Here is a 17486-nt window from a genome sequence, read left to right on the forward strand (position 1 = left end):
CATTTGATAGCTTACTTTGGAACTGTAAGTACATTTTGATGCCAATGCTTTTGTTCTTTAACTCAAGTCAAACTTTGAATACAGGCCTTTTACTTGCAACAGAGAATTCTTAAACTTCGGATACTTCTACTTAAGTAAAACATCTGAGTAGTTGCAGTAGCCGTCTCCTGTGTGCGGTGTTGTGTTGCTCCTGACACAATGGGAGGTGGAGACTCAGGTCTGTGGAATGTGGGACCTGCGTGACCTTGCATTCTGGGACCAGCCAACATTCCAGCGGACCCTGTATATCGCCACGCTATAAATCACTACACACCGACCCCAGGACAGTTATTAGACTGCTGATTGTAAAGTTAGTGATCTACGTGCTTTACACACTTTCAACCCGCCCTCCCTGTTTTGGGCATGTCGTTACATTTTTCAGTCAAAAGTATAGCAGATCTACAAGCTCATATGCGATGTGTTGTGAGCTTGTAGATCGGATATTTTAGTAGGCCTTAAGTGGTTAACACGGTTTAGATGACTTAGGGTAACGTTATGTCAACTAAATGCTAACTGTACAGTATGCTGGTATTGGGACGTATTATAATAGGTCTTCTTCTTTTCTTAATTTGTCTTTTGGTTTGAATATACACACGCACGCACGCACGCACGCACATGCACGCACGCACACACGCACGCACACACACACACACACACACACAAGGCGTTGGGAGTTCTCCGTTACATAATCACAAGAGCCCAGTGCTAGACCTGAGGTTTTGGTTTAAAATGTGGATGAATCATCCTGCTGTCAACCATGGTATAAAAGCACTAACACACACACACACACAGTATGACGTATTATACCACAGCTAATGTGCGCCCTCTGCGCACATTAGCGCAAAGGGCCCTCTGCTTAAGGCCCTCTGCTTCAACACATGTAGCTGTGGTATAATCACTATCATGGCCTTGTGTATAGAGCAATGTCACCTATCAAATAGCTTAGTAATTTGTATTTTAGAGTGTTTTGGATGGATATTAACTTTAGACTTAATTACTCTTATCGTGGCATCACTATTTTGAGCATGTTTTAGGCAAAAAAAAAAGTTGCAATGCTTCAAAATGTTCAAAAATAGAGGATCTACAAGATCTTACGATCAGCTTTTTTTTTTTTACTATTCCTTGTGTGACAAAGTATATACAGGGCTTAAGTAGTTGAATCTAGTTCTGACTGTAACCCGTTGCGTTTCTCCGTATCCTCCATAGGCGACGTGGTAGCCGGGGAATCGGGCGGCACCGTGAACCTGGGATCCGGGTGGCAACGGGGCCGCAACGCCTGGGGCGCCCGCGGCCACTTCCCCACCTCCTGCGTCAAGGAGCTCCAGCTGTCGGGACGCTCCAGGCAGCTGTCGGAGCGCTCGGCCCAGGCCCAGGCCCAGTCAGAGCTTCCTCCGTACGCCCTGGGCCAGGCCCGCGCCCTGATGAGCCTCCACGCGCAGCTCCAGGAGGAGCTGGACTTCCGCGAGGGCGACCTGATCATCATCACGGGCCTGCCGGAGCCCGGCTGGTTCCAGGGCGAGCTGGAGGGCCGCCGGGGCGCCTTCCCCGAGGGCTTCGTGGAGCTGCTGAGCCCGCTGCGGTCCCCGGCGGAGGACCCCCAGGACGTCATGAGCTACCCGGGTAGGCCTACTCGCAATTATTTGACATAATCGTCATAATCGTCGAAACATTAATCACCCATTTTAAAATATTAAAAAAAGCAGAAATAGCTGATCTACAAGCTTACAACGCGTCACTTTGTGACGCGTTGTAAGCCTGTAGATCATCTATTTCTGCTTTTTTTACATGTATACAATTTAAATACGTATTAAATATGTTAATATCTTTTTTGTATATTTAAGTTATTTGTCATATCTGCCCTGTGCCATTTTTGATTAGGAAGCTTAACCCTCAAAATGACTTTTTTTCTATCGATTACCGGTAGTCACCCCATGGAGACTTGAATTCATGGATATTTTTTTTGTTTTTGTCGCATTCCTAAGACAATAATTTGATGACCGGCAGCGGTTCCTGTAGGAGATACAAAGAGTCTCCTCTGTGTCTCCTACCGGAACCGCTGCCTACCGGTCCACTAGTCATGAAATTATTGGCTTAGGAATGTGACAAAGACAAAAAAATGAAACATGAATTCAAGTCTCCATTGGGTGACTAATCGATAGAAAAAAAATAATTTTGGGGTGAACTATCCCTTTAAAAGGCAAACAGAATTTTTATTTTATTAATATGTTCCGATGTTCAATGGCCAAACACACAATAAAATTGTTAATCGCAATTATTTGAGTGACAATTAATCGTCAACTTAAATGTGTAATCCTGACAGGCCTACACCCGGGTCTGCACTACGAGGCCCAGCCGGACAGCTACGAGGACGACGCTTTCTACGCGACCGAAGGCACCGAGGAGGACGAGGAGGAGGAGGAGGAGGCGTTCGGGGAGGGAGGCGAGTATGGGATAGATGTAGAGGAGGAAGAGGAGGAGGCCGCGGTCGAAGAGGACGATGACGGCGGCGTGTACGGCGTGGCCGTTTGCGACTTCCGGGCCATGGAGCCGGGCGAGTTGGACTTCGACGTCGGGGAGCGCATCCGCGTGCTGAGCACCACGGAGGACGGCTGGCTGGAGGGGGAGCTGAGAGGCAGGCGGGGCGTCTTCCCTCACCGCTTCGTCAAAATGGAGGACGACGGGCAGAAACCGGCGGAGGAGGAGGAAACGCGTTTAGCCGAGAGAGACGACGGAGACAAGGCGGAGAGTGGCTCGACACAGACGGACGTCAGCGGGTCAGAGTTCAGCTCTGAGCTGGAGACGTACGAGGACCACACGGTGTGGGACCTGGACTTCTTCGAGAGGGCCGAGGAGCGCAGGTGGCAGCAGGGGGCCGGCCCTGGCGACGCCCACCCCCAAAGCACAGACCCCGCCTCCAGGGCCCCCGCACGGGACAGAGCGGCGAGGGAGAGGGTCGGCAAGCCGGGCCCTCAGCCTCGCGGACCCGCCGGCGAGACCCCGGGGCGACCCCGGGCCGCGGCGGCTCGCCCAGCTCGGCCCAGGCTCCCGCCACGACCCAGCCTGCCCTCTTTTAGCCACAAGCGCCGCGGCAGCGCGCCCGCTCCGCCGCCGCCACCGCCCGGTCACAGCCTGACGCTTCCCAGCGGCAGACACCACCAGAGATCGCCTGTGGACGACGGCGCCGCGGTTAAAACCCCAAGCCTGGGCAAGGCGTTGATCAGCCTGGTGGAGAGCCACCGGCAGAGGAAGCTGACCCGGCACGCCAGCGCCGGCGACGCCGACGCGGCGCTCAGCAACGGCGAGGGGCGGCGGCCGCGTTCCCAGTCGAGGGGGTGCGGCGGCGGCTCCTCCAACGGCCTGCTGAAGACCTCGCTCACCCTGGGCGCCCTGGCGTCCTCCGCCAGCGGCCTGGAGGCCAGGCTGTCCCAGCAGCTCATGGAGTTCGAGAGGAGTCTGCTGGGCGGCGACGAGCTCCTCGGCGCCGAGGACGCTAGCGACGAGGGAGGCGGCCCTCAGCCGCGCGGCGTGTCGCGCCACTTCTCCATCATGGACTTCAGCAGCGAGAGTGACATCATGCGAGGCTCCTCCTCCTCGTTGTCCCACCTGCTGCAGCCGCTGCCCTCTACCTCCGCCCCCTCGTCGTTGGAGAGGCGCAGGAGGTGTGTGTTTTTGTTTGGATGCAAGAAGAGGGGCACCTCCATGTATTTAGTCCAAAATGTAAAAAAACTAATTAAATTCATGACGTGAACATGCACAGTGCATCATTATCAGACATACAGGAAATGTATCCTTCAGCTTCTTGTGTATGCCCAAAGTGATTGGATGTACAGGTTATAGCAATTTGTAGCAATTGTAGAAATATTAGACCTTAACCCATTAAGACCTGAGGCGATCTACAAGCTCATAGCGCGGCACTCGGTGCCGCGCTATGAGCTTGTATATCTGCTATTTTTGAATAGCCAAAGAAATCTAAAGTGACACAGATGCGTTCCAGGTAGTAATGGGTTAAAGGAATAGTTCACCCCCAAATTGACTTTTTTTATCGATTACACACCACATGGAGACTTGAATTCATGGAGATTTTTTGTCGCATTCCTAAGCCAATAATTTGATGACCAGCGGCGGCTCCGGTAGGAGACTCAAAGTGTCAACTTTGAGTCTCCTACCGGAGACATTAGCATCTTTCCGCCGGTCATCAAATTATTAGCTCAGGAATGTGACAAAAACCAAAAGATTTCCATGAATTCAAGGCTTCATGGGATGTGTAATTGATAGAAAATAAGTCATTTTATGGGTGAACTATCCCTTTAATTGTCGAACGTTCAAGCATGTTCTAATCGTGTATACTTTACTTTACTTCAGAGCATTTTCCAAATATTTACTTTTTTTACATATTGGACCAAATAGCCAATTTTACTTCAAGGTGCCCACTCTTCCTTAGTGCCCGCTCTCCCTGTTACCTTTAGTTTAGACAGTGTATTCTGTGTATGGTGTCCTATACTGTCCGTTATTGCTGATGGTGTGTTTGTGACGCTGTTCTCCTGGCTATTGGATTTACAGCCATGGTTCTCAAATGTTTTCCTGTCAAGGACCCCCCTAATTAATACATATTTGGCCACGGACCCCCATCTGAAAATAGTTTTTTGCCAGGGACCCCCGTATAACATTTGTTTTCTTAAGATGTTTAAAAAACATTCCAAATGTGTCAACTTTTTTCAAGATTTTTTTTGAAAATAGCAGATGCCCCAGGGCGCTATATTAGGCCCACTAGTATTTCCTTCTAAACTTTTGCTGCGGACCTCCTGGTACCCCCTCAAGGACCCCTGGGGGTCCCCGGACCCCACTTTGAGAACCACTGTCTTACAGTACTTCTTTTTTAATCTGTATCTGTACTTTAACTGCTGTTATCTATCTATCTATCTCTCTAGGACCCTGCGGCCGCCTCCGCCCCGTCCCGGCGCCCACCGTCCGCCTTACAAACCGGCCCGCCTGGCGCCTCGGCCGCCCCCGCCCTGCCTGAGGCAAAGCTCCGCCCTTCAACCGGCGGCCCTCGAGCCGCGCCGCACCAGCCCCGCCTTCTACACGCCCGAGGGGCCAGAGGAGCCCACCGCGCACCTCGCCCTCGACCACCCGGAAGGGACCGTCGTCGACCTCAACGACCAGTCAGAGGAAGCCGAGGCTGGCGAAGCTGAGGTTTTTTTTTTATTGAATACTTTATTAACACATCGACCGCCAGAGGTTAATCTCATAATGTACTCACCAGTGCCAAGGTGTTTTTGTTGTTTTTTAGTTTTTTTCATGTCGCCATAGATCTTGTTAAAATCCTTAAGATTGAGCCGTACACGGTCTGTTTACATCCGCGACATCTCAACGTATCTCCCAGTGAAATCCACGTGTCAAACGGGGCATCCATGTTGTAGTTAGAGCGGATTACGTTAAACAGTGAAATGCGAGGAGAAAAAACTACAGGAAGAGAATTGAGTTTCAGTTTCGTCTGTAGAACGAGGGCGGACGTGATCGTCAAAACCGGATCCCAAATAATTCTATTTCCGGTCATCAAACCGGAAACGGAAGTGGATCAAAAAAAATCCGAAAGTGAACCCGGACATTTTTAGCGCGAAAAGACCGCGGACCGTAGGGCTACGGTCTCGGCGCTTAACAGTTGGATTTAACGGACCGTAGGACTACGTTCTTGGCGGTTATTGTGTTAAGATTAGAGCATCTTCACAGACAGTGATTTCTTGGCAGTATGTAGAACAGCAAGAACAATATTACTAAAGCATCATCATTTTACATATTGTGTTAATTGTTTAGGAATCAGCACTAGTGTGGGTGGGGGGGGCTCCTTTCACACTGTTGCACATTATGACTTGGTCATGCAAAAATGTTCAGTCGTGAGATTTTATTTAGTGTTAATCCATGTGGGGCATCTCTCGCTCTAAGGTGGGCGACCTCGCGGCGCTGCAGGAGCAGGAGATCTGCGCTCAGCTGGACGCGGAGCACCGCATGGAGCAGGAGATGGAGCTGGAGAGACAGAGGGTGGAGAGGGAGGAGGAGGAGGAGGAGGAGTACCAGCTCCTGCTGCGGCTGCGGGAGGTGGAGCGCGACATGGAGGCGTACGCGCACACGGCCGAGGAGCTGCGCGCCATGCTGGAGGAGGAGGAGGACGAGACGGCCCGCCAGCAGGCCATGGAGAACCTGGAGTTCTGCACCTACACGCTGGAGACGCTGGCCCTGGAGCAGCAGCACATACAAGGTAAGAGAAATTGCTATACGATCAGTGCTTAAAAAAAGAGGCTCAGAAGCCCAAAGAAGCATCACAGGTGACCCATATAGTACACATCATTGCACTTTATAGACACATCTTTTAATATATATTTTTTTCAAGCGAACATTTGTAACTCAAATCCTTGCTTCTGGGTGTCCCTGGAACTAAATATTTTACAAATATTCGCTTACGAAAATATTTATTGAAAGATTTGCACACATTTTCACGATAAAAAAAAATTAGCAGATCTACAAGCTCATAGCGCGGCACTCGGTGCCGCGCTATGAGCTTGTAGATCTGCTATTTTTGAATGGCCAAATAAATCTGAAAATGACACATGGGTTCCCGGTGTTAATGGGTTAACTAACGCAATGTGCTGCAGGTGCGCCTGTGAGCTGGCAGAGCCAGACATGTCACCCCACCCACAGGCGGCACCTAGACCACGCCCCCCTGCCACAGTGACTCATTGATGTGGCCTCATAATGTACTATGTGCTGTTATCATGTTTGAAAAATTGCCTTGAGAACCAAGGTTGACGCCCCTGTGTCTGCTCTACTCAGGATCCACTGTAGTGTTGTCCTCTTGGGTCATCCTGAAGATGCCATGACGAAGCACTCATATCCCTATATGGAGATCCACAACATCTACGCCTAAATACAGTGTATATGATATCCGATCTGTCTGTTCATGACGCCTGTCTCGAATGAGTCAGTCCATGATGTGCACGGGTGATTCCTACCTAGTCTCAGTAAGTTGGCGACGCCCCCCTTTCTGTGAAAGCAGTTACAATGTCGGAGGCGCGCCGTCTCTGGCGGGCTTGAGCAACGAGAGGCACCGCCGAGCGAGCCGCTAGGCCAAGCGTTGCGAATGCCGCTACAGCCGACTCAGCGTCGTTCGAGTTATGTACCGATGGGGACAGAATAAAAATAATTAAATTATAGGCAGTGCCAGCGGCGAGCACACGTCCGTTATCCTTCAACAACACAGCCCTCTGCGCGTTGACTTCTGTGCGCTGACTGCGCTCGCCCGGTCTGTGGGCGGGGCTATCTATGACCCGGTAGGAAACACACGGTCGCGTCCATGTTGTCTGTCTATAAAGCTCCTTTGATAAAGACGCTATATACTGTAAATGAACCATTTACCATTTATTTATTTACCCCACACACACACACACACACACACACACACACACACACACACACACACACACACACACACACCCTTTACTTGCCAGACAGGTGTTATTGGTATTGTCTGAACCCCGACCCTTTACCCCATACAGGATGTTACAGTATATAATTCATCCTTCGCCACCCAAGTCTCTCCACATGAAGCACAACTCAGTTAAAGATGATTATTATTACAATAATATTGTTGAAGTACAGCCCAATGTGCTGCATACACTACTGGTCTGGACTCGGTATGTCGGTCTTGATGGAAGTCGTTCTCGGTGAAGGCTAACGATGTGTGAATTGGTTCTCGTTTGTGTGTGTGTGTGTGTGTGTGTGTGTGTGTGTGTGTGTGTGTGTGTGTGCGCACGCGTGCGTGGCAACCCAGCTTTGTGGCACATAGGTACGAGCTACATTCCTACACATACTAGTGAGAGGAGGCTCATCTGTGAGCACGTGTGGGCCTCTGCTTTTCCATCCTCTCTCTCTCTCTCTCTGTCTCTCCCTCTCTCCTTCCTCTCCTTCCTCTTCTTCCATCATTTGTTGAGACAGACAGAAGGATATACAGTACTGTAGCTTCCCGTTGGTTCAGGTTGTTTTTTTGTTGCTGCGGTGCAGTACTGTACGTGAATGAAAAAAACATGGTTCGTTTTGGAACGAGACCCAAAGTGCGTTTGTGGCGAGCCGTGACCCGGCCCCTGTCGCGCCTCTCCACCTTGTTGGGACAGGTTCGGGGGAGCGGGGCGGATCACGCAATACCAGGTAGGCTTCAAACGCTCTAACGGACATGAGCTCTCTGGGTTTAGAATGATTGATGCTGTAGTTTGTTTATTTAGATGCTTGTTCCGTATGTTTTCACTTGTACACGGATGCTAAGAATGCATTTACTGTGGATGCGACGTTTGATGTTAACCCTTTAAGACCGGGAACGCATCTGTGTGTCATTTTTAGATTTCTTTGGCTATTCAAAAATAGCAGTCTGATCTACAAGCTCATAGCCATTTCTGTATTATTGTGTAGTTTATTGTACGAAGGAGAAGAACTTTTGACATTTTGAAACGTTGTGATTCTGCTGTACATGCACTGTCAGCTTAGACCCACTAGGGGGCCCCCTTATTGGCCCCTTATTGAAATAATGATAATCTGTCATTTGTGCTTTTGTTCTTGTGATATTGGTTTTGCTCTTCACTGTGCTAATAATAGACATAAGGGCTTAATGTGATCTGCATTTTATCAAGACAAGGATTTCCCAGTGTTCACTGACTGACAGAAAAACATAACGTGTCTCTGTGTCTTTATCACACGCACACACGCAGACACACGGCTGTGCTTTCTCTTGTGGTTTACTGCTGTGGTGTGTGTGTGTGTGTGTGTGTGTGTGTGTGTGTGTGTGTGTGTGTGTGTGTGTGTGTGTGTGTGTGTGTGTGTGTGTGTGTGTGTGTGTGTGTGTGTGTGTGTGTGTGTGTGTGTGTGTGTGTGTGTGTGTGTGTGTGTGTGTGTGTGTGTGTGTGTGTGTGTGTGTGTGTGTGTGTGTGTGTGTGCGTGCGTGCGTGCGTGCGTGCGCGCGCGCGTGCGTGCGCGCGCGTAGCGTGCGAATACATGTGTGGGTCCCCCCCCCTCCAAACTTTTTTCTGGTACATATTTCTTATGTTTCATACCAGTAACCTGTAAGCTGATTGTATGACGTTCTATATAGTAGTGTGTATATCTGTCTGTCTCTTATCATCATGATTTGTGTGCGTGGGAACTCATTTTAAACAAGCTTAGTGCTTTATGAGTTATCCAGTTTAGCAGACCTTGTATTGTGAATTGTACTTCCATGTACTGTTGTTCTCATGTCTTACTAAATAAAGTACATCAATCAATCATACATTGTGAAACACTTTGAATAATCAGAACACTAGAAAAGTTCAATATGAATGCGGTCTATCTATCATTTTATTTATAATATTCCATTTAGTTACTACTCCAAATATTATTAATTGTCTTTTCCAGTGAAAGTCATGCTCCAAAGGCAAGTCATTCCACCATGTCACTGGTTCAAAGTGAGTTTCACTACTGATTTCACCAGTACATTCATAACTGCTCTAGTCACTCTCAGCCAACTCCAGCTTATTGATACTCGCATAACTCAATAGAATCCACGTCTAACTGCATACCAGCTAAACCAAACAGTCACGCTTATCAACGACATCTCGTTGCATTCCTACTGTACACACGTACACACACACACACACACGCACGCACGCACGCACGCACGCACGCACGCACGCACGCACGCACGCACGCACGCACGCACGCACGCACGCACGCACGCACGCACGCACGCACGCACGCACGCACGCACGCACGCACGCACGCACGCACGCACGCACGCACGCACACACACACACACACACACACAGCGTGTGAGTGTTTTTCCATGCATTACTAGGGTGTGTACCTCAGTTTGAAGTGTGTGAGACAATGGTAGCTTATTGTGACAAGGCAAGGGAGTGGCTTCACACTGCTGCTGACCACTGATCAGTTCAAACACAACCCTCCATAGCAAGTACTCTCTGAAGAGGGAACCAACAGAACCAGATGGACTCTTATGTGTACACTTTTTGGAGTATTCTATTGTGTACTTTCTGTGATGATGATGTTTACTAAAATATAAGGAAGAACTACTTATTGAAATGCACTGTGTCTAAGGGAAGTATAAAAAGCAAGTCATTGTAGTTTCGTAAAAAACAACAAAAAAAATATTTTAATTAATTTCTCTCTCTCCCTCTGCTATGTAAAAGTAAATAAGGCATTTGCATTTTGTGTGTGTGTGTGTGTGTGTGTGCATGGAGCTACAGTAAACCCGCAAACCACTGGCGTGAACAGTGCCAAACTTTGACTGCACACTTGGCCAGTAGGCCAAAGTCCACCGCATTACCTCCACTCTTTGTTTCTTCACTTAAGTTTTTTTTTTTTTTTAAATATACAGTATAACTATAATTAATGTATATAACTATAATGCCAAGTATAACAGTATAACTATAATGTTTTACTGGATGTCAATGGGGCTGTGATCAGTCTGAAACCTGGTTTCTACAACACTACTGTCCGTCCTGGATTGATTGAAGCATTTAGTCTCTCAATGAAGAACTTGTAGAGTTACTGTGAACATCTTGTGATCTGCTAATTGACACACACGCACACGCACACAAACACACACACACACACACACACACACACACACACACGCACACACACACAGACAGACACACACAGACAAGTTTCAGTCATGTCCAGCTACTGAAAGCTGAGATGTTCTAGGCTCATAATTAAAGCGAATTACGTAAGTCGTGTTCACACATGGGTTCCAACCCATGGTATAGCTTTACATTATGTGCACATGTTTTCATGCAGTGAGTGAGTGAGTGAGTGAGTGAGTGAGTGAGTGAGTGAGTGTGTGTGTGTGTGTGTGTGTGTGTGTGTGTGTGTGTGTGTGTGTGTGTGTGTGTGTGTGTGTGTGTGTGTGTGTGTGTGTGTGTGTGTGTGTGTGTGTGTGTGTGTGTGTGTGTGTGTGTGTGTGTGTGTGTGTGTGTGTGTGTGTGTGTGTGTGTCTCTATTTTGGTCATATCATTATAGGCAGACATTTGAAAAAAATGGTAGAACAAGCTCACAATGCGATGGGGTTGTGAACTTGTAGATCTGCTGTTTTCGCTATTCTTGCATAACAACATTTAACGACAAAGTATAAAACAGGGCACAAGTGGTTAACAGTGATTGTGTGGTTATGTGGTTGATTAAAGTGCTTTTAGAGGACAATGATTTAGTCAGTCAGATCTATGTACAGTATGCTCACACAGTAGTAGAATCATGTTGAACCGGGGTATCCCGGGGCTCTGTACTTGGCCCCCACCCTTTTCCCTCTACACAAAATCACGTGGTTTTAAGGGCCTAAACACTAGAGGTGGTTTTACTTGTACTTGACAGTTGTTCCGATACCGATACCAGTATCGGAAAAGCTGGCGATACTGCCTAAAATGCTGTTATCGGTATAGGCGAGTATGCCAGTCAGTGCCATTCGGATACCATGCCATTTATCACATGATGAGATTTCATTTATAGTAATATTTTGAATTGATGTTGCACTACTGTTTTGTATTCTCACTGTACAATTTACATTATTATTTACTAACTTGGAGCTGCACTTTAACTATTATTAATGGATTTTTTTATTTATTCCCACATCAGTGGGCCTGAAACTCAGTGGGACCCCCACAACTCTGAGAGTGTACAAATGGAACCAAATGGACCCGTAAGGGTCCATTTGGTTCCATTTGTACACTCTCAGAGTTACACACACTGTAAGGGTCCCTTTGGAACCCAATCGAGGAACCCTGAAGGTCCCTGGACCCCACTTTGAGAAACACTGTCACAATCGGATCGGTACTCTGTATCGACCGATAACCAAGTTGTGGATATCGGTATCGGTAAGGAGAAAATGTTATCGGTACATCTCTACTTGTACTTGTTTTGTGATTGTTTTGTTTTGTCCCACGTCTCTTTCCAGTGACACTGGTAGAAGGTAGACCACCGACAGGTAATTACAAAGTCAAAGCTATGCCGTATCTATTCCTATCTGTTCACCGATTCCATCCATTAACATCCACTTCACTCCATTTGGTGCACCAATAATCGGTTCATCTTCCTTCCTGATTTGGCACTGTTGGTAAAGGTTGACCCTGTTGACCCCTGTGGGCTGTTGACAAGGGTTCACGCTTAAGCGCAATGCATACTCCTTCTGACGTTAAGAGTTTTTCTACGGAAAGGGAGGTGATATAACTACAAATGTACGTCATTCCGAACTTCTGATGGGCGGTTTCAGAATCCGTGCGCCTCTAGAATTCCTGATATTCCGAACTATAGTTCGGAAAGGCTGTCCGAACGCCAGACATCGGAAGGAGTATATATTGCGCTTTACTCGGCTTGATCTCACACCTGCAATTCGCACTGGATAATTCTCCTAAATTGTGTGTGTGTGTGTGTGTGTGTGTGTGTCTGTGTGTGTGTCTGTGTGTGTGTGTGTGTGTGTGTGTGTGTGTGTGTGTGTGTGTGTGTGCGTGCGCGTGCCCAGGAGGATTTGATTCACTCTCACTTAATCACTTACTTAGGCCTTTAAATTCCCTGACATAGGCCATTAATGAAACTTCTTCCATTCTCTCCGGTCCTGTGCCCTCTCACTTGCTTTCAATTAAATCCACTTTTTCTTCCCTTTCTGCACAATTACAATCAATGTGTAACATTTTTATACACACGGCTTCCGTATCATGCAGAAGTCGGTGTGCCATGGGCAAACATTTGAAACAAAAGCTGTTAATTTTGACATTTAGTTTTATTCATATTTTTGTCATCTGAGATGTTTTAGTTTTAGTAATAGTCTTTTGACTATCATTTCTAGTTTTATTCATATTTTTGTCATCTGAGATGTGTTAGTTTTTGTCTAGTTTTAGTTGACTAAATATCATAAGATTTTAGTCAAATCTACAGTTGATTTAGTGGACAAAAATGTATTCTAGCGGGCCGTGATGGCGTTGTAATGCCTAGTTTATGCTTGTGTGCCGAATATAATAGCTGAAAATAGCAAAACCTGTGCACAACCAGCAAGTGACTAGTTCTACTGGATCTATTCTCCACTAGTCTCTCCCTCACATTCTAGTCTAGTTTTTATTTGTTGACAAAATATACAGTCATACAGTAGTCATCATAGCTTAGTTTTTATTCATTTTTGGAGGCAGTTGATGAACATTTTTCGTCATAGTTTTAGTTGACGAAATTAACACCGCAAACAAACATATTTGAAACTTATCTAAAAATGACAGCAAACATGTGTGTCTGTGTGGATAGGGGTGCTTTAAACCTGGTCCATTTAATAGTAGATTCTTTGATGGGGACTGAGGGAGGGGGGGGGGCAGAGATATCCAATCCTGTGGTTTTATGAATAGGCCAGAGTATTTTCTCACACTAGAAGATAGTGGCCTCTCCAGAGAGAGAGGACGGCCTCCAACAATAGCTCATTGTGCGGCTCAGCGGCTACTATTCCCCCAGCCTCTGTACACTGGTGCATAATCAGGACACACTGTGTGTCTGTGTGTCTGTCTGTCCCTCTCTATCAATATGGGCATTTATTGAGCTGTGCACATAGTATACTTTACCATGTTTCATGTGTGTGTGAGAAGAAGAAAGAAACTACTTTTTTTCTTTCTTTCTTTCTTTCTTTCTTTCTGTCTTTCTGTCTTTCTTTCTTTCTTTCTTTCTTTCTTTGTTTGTTTCTTTCTTTCTTTGTTTTTTTGTTTGTTTGTTTCTTTCTTTCTTCCTCTCTCTCTCTGTCTGTCTGTCTGTCTTTCCCTCTTTATCAACCTGTTGATTTATTGCTGTACACGTAGTATAACCAGTTTCTTTATATTTATTGCTTCTTTCTTTCTTTCTTCCTTAATTCCTTCAAGTCTCTCTCTCTCTCTCTCTCTCTCTCTCTCTCTCTCTCTCTCTCTCTCTCTCTCTCTCTCTCTCTCTCTCTCTCGCTCTCTCCCTCTCTCTCATATAGTGCTTATTTTATCAGTGAGATAACTCCATCCTGGTGCTCAGGTTTAGTGACCAACAATAAGAGAATGTTAAACCTCCAAGTAGGTGAGAAGGAGTTACTACACAGCTGTAAAATAAAGTGTGACAGGAAAGTCAGCAGTGTTTTGTGGAACAGTGTGAAAGGGGAACACATTTAGGATGTTGTGGAAAATGAAAGTTGATAGTTGCATGGAAAGGGAAGCCACCGGTGCATCAGTGTCCACTGTGTCCACTGTCCAGTGCGTCTCACCTCAAAGGCAGAGTGTGTGAACACACTTTCTGTCCTTCCTCTGTCGGAGGAAATCCTCAGGCAGCCTGTTTTCCTGCAAACAAGTGTCAGCAGCCAATCCCCTGCGCTGGTGGGAGGGGCCCGGGCCGGGCTTAATCCTCCACTCATGTGACTCCTCCACTGAATCATTAACCCACGCGGGGCCCCTCCTCCCCCCCGCCCTGACCTTCCCCCGTCCTCCTTCGATTGGCCGGGCTGCTTGGAGGGGGGAGGGGTGGGAGTCGCAGCACAGCGCTGGGAGGCGTTGGGGGCCAGGCAGTCCTGTTCAAGCAGCTGAGAGAGAGAGAGAGACAAAAACAAGCAGAACAACTTCAGGAGAGAGAGTATATGTGTGACAGGTGGAGTCTCACCCCCCAGTGCCTTGTTACGGAATGCAAGAGTTCAGAGTCGCTTTGAATAAGGAGCTGTTAACACCGCTGAGGGGGCCCACATGAAGGGCCAAGTGGTTTTCGGTCACCCCCCGCCTGCCGGGTTCGGACCGGTGGACTATGGGAGCTATGGGAACGCCGTCCCGGTACGGAGAGGCAAGAGCGTGGAGGAGCTGGGAGACGCGGGCTGGGCCAAGGAGAGAGAGAGGCTGGCCCGCATCCAGCAGCTGCAACACATACACCACGTCCAACTGCAGCAACAGGTTGGATACCCAGGGTACGGGCTGGTCGCCGGGCCGCAGGGACCGGTGATGATGGCGGCGCCTCCCGGCGGGCCGGTTCCTCCTCAGGGCTACCCGGTGCCGGTTCACCCCGGGATGGTTCCGGGTCACGGCGGGCCGATGATGGTGGCTGTGGGAGCGCAGCCGGCGCCGGTTCAGTGGCCGGTGCAGTGGCAGAACCAGGCGCCGGTTAGACAGGGGTCGAACGTCTGCCAACAACAACCGAGCTGGGAGTACGAGGACCGTGACAGGCTTGCTTCGAAGGAGAGCAGGCCTCTGAGCCGGGACCGCTACTTCCGCCCGGGTTCGGAGGACGGCTACTTGGAGCTGAAGATTTCCCAGAAGAGAAGCAAACATTGCTTCTACCAAGGTCCAGAGGACATCCAGGAGTACAGCCGGGAGACACAACAACAACAACAACAACAACATCATCAACAACAACTACAACTACAACAACAGCAACAACAACAGCATCATCAACAACAACTACAACAGCAACAGCAGCAACAACAACAACATCATCAACAACAACTACTACAACAGCAACAACAACAACAACAACAACAGCAACAACCACCACAGCACTACAGTGATGACCCCCGGGGTCAGGACAGGTACCAGCCGTTAGATGGGGACAGGTTTGACCAAAACACACGGGACTACTGGGAGAGTCGGGAAAAGCAGCGCGATTACGAACGCCACGGTCACAAGGGCCGCAGCGACTCGGACCAGCGCGATCACAGGGACGGGAATGACCAGCGGGATCGCCCTGACAGGAAGTACGACGAGCGTTACGACCGCAAAGAGCAGCAATATCACGAGACCAGGAAACGCGATCCGTACCGCGACCAACGCGGGGACTCCCGCGACCGTACGGATAAAGACCACAGGGAGGATTACTACGACGAACGGGACAGAGACCACCGGTACGACGAGCGTAGGGATAGAGACCATTACGAGACCAGCCGCTGTAGAGAGAAGGACCAGTATCGCGACGAGGGCCGTTCTACAGACCATCGCTCCGACCGCCGTGCGGAAGACGCGTACGACCGCAGGGAAGACGACCGCTACAGAGACGGGGAGGCTTACGACCGTGAGAACAGGGACCATCGAGAGCGTGAGCGTTGCGACATCGGGCCCGACGACCGCCATAAGGAACGGGACCAGTACTACAGTGACAAGGAGAGCTCTGACTATAAGAAAGACGATTATTACAGTCAGAATAGGAGGGACAGGTACGCAGAGCAGGATCAATATAATGACCACAAAACGGCGGACCGCTACGACCCGGACGCCGCGCACGAGGACCACCGCGATCGCAGAGAAGAGGAATACTACCGCCGCGAGGCGCGGGACCGCTACCAGGACGTGCGCTCGATATCGGCGGAGGACTCGCGGTACGACGAGGGGCACCCCGCCAAAGGGAGAAAGACCCATTGCGAGGAGTGGGTGGAGGAGCAAAACCAGGAGCTGCAATGCAGGGATATTCACTCCTACGAGGAGCAGGGCCGCGACGAAGACCCGGAAAGGGGTTACGAGTCGAGCTCCAGCAGGACGGGCCCCAGACGGGGCCGCAAGCCCGTCTACGTGGGCTCCCTGGATCGTAACAGCTTCTACAGGAGGTCGGCGCCCGCCTCGCCCGGCAGGAAGCAGAGTCCAGGTAAACGCCAACCCTGCTGCTGTCACGTGAGTGGAGGTGTGTGTGTGTGCACAGCAAGATCCTGGGTGTTAATTGAACTCTTGAGAGTGTTAAAACACACCTGTAAGGGTCGTTTTCAGAGTTAAATTAACACAGGATTTTGCTGTGTGCCACTGCCACTCTGAATGTGGCATCGACAGAGATCATGCATGGCAGTGATGCTTGTTTTGTCCCTGACTCTGAGGATGACAGGTCTTGAGTTGTGGGGTTTGTTTGGTGCAAAAAGGATCACAGCTGTTGTTTCCACTGTCCATCGGCAGCGAAATGTCATCACGTTTAACCACATAAACCCTGTCGTCCCTAATTTGAGCAAATTTCCACAACAATTTTCAGAACCGTTTTTTATGTTATTTCAAAATGTGCAGAAAACAGCAGATCTACAAGCTCACAACGCGCATGATGCAACGCGTTATGAGCGTTGTAGATCTATACTATCCTACTATCTGTCGTGGGACGAAGCATATCAGGGCTTAAGTTGCTAAACGGTGACTTCACCGAGGTCTTAACTACAGCAGAGACAGGTTGCAGTCCATTTGACGAGCTTATTGGATCAGACACAGAGGGAGACCCTCTGCTCTCCTACAGTGTTCATATGTGATATTGAATTACCAGTGACCTCCAGTGGTACCAAGGGTGTCTCCAATCGATACCCACTGGAAGGTTCAAAAGCGCTGACTAGCGAGGTACTTGGTACTCTCTAGGCATGAGGCAGACACAACCTGTGTGTGTGTGTGTGTGTGTGTGTGTGTGTGTGTGTGTGTGTGTGTGTGTGTGTG

General features: G+C 48.7%; 1 protein-coding gene across 2 annotated transcripts in view; it reads left to right on the forward strand.

Annotated features, from left to right (window-relative positions):
- The window catches only part of dnmbp (dynamin binding protein), a 116159-nt gene that overhangs the window by 54378 nt on the left and 44295 nt on the right, over positions 1-17486 (forward strand). Inside the window, exons 5-8 of one of the 2 annotated variants that reach the window (XM_080454512.1) lie at positions 1246-1659; positions 2360-3698; positions 4968-5232; positions 5983-6295. In XM_080454512.1, coding sequence (XP_080310638.1) covers positions 1246-1659; positions 2360-3698; positions 4968-5232; positions 5983-6295 — 2331 coding nt within the window. Of the gene's footprint in view, positions 1-1245; positions 1660-2359; positions 3699-4967; positions 5233-5982; positions 6296-14640; positions 16672-17486 lie in introns of those variants that run through there. The other variant, XM_080454513.1, reaches the window with a different exon arrangement.

Source organism: Gymnoscopelus braueri (genome assembly GCF_963280865.1).
Source record: "Gymnoscopelus braueri genome assembly, chromosome: 17".
Classification (NCBI taxonomy): Eukaryota; Metazoa; Chordata; class Actinopteri; order Myctophiformes; family Myctophidae; genus Gymnoscopelus; species Gymnoscopelus braueri.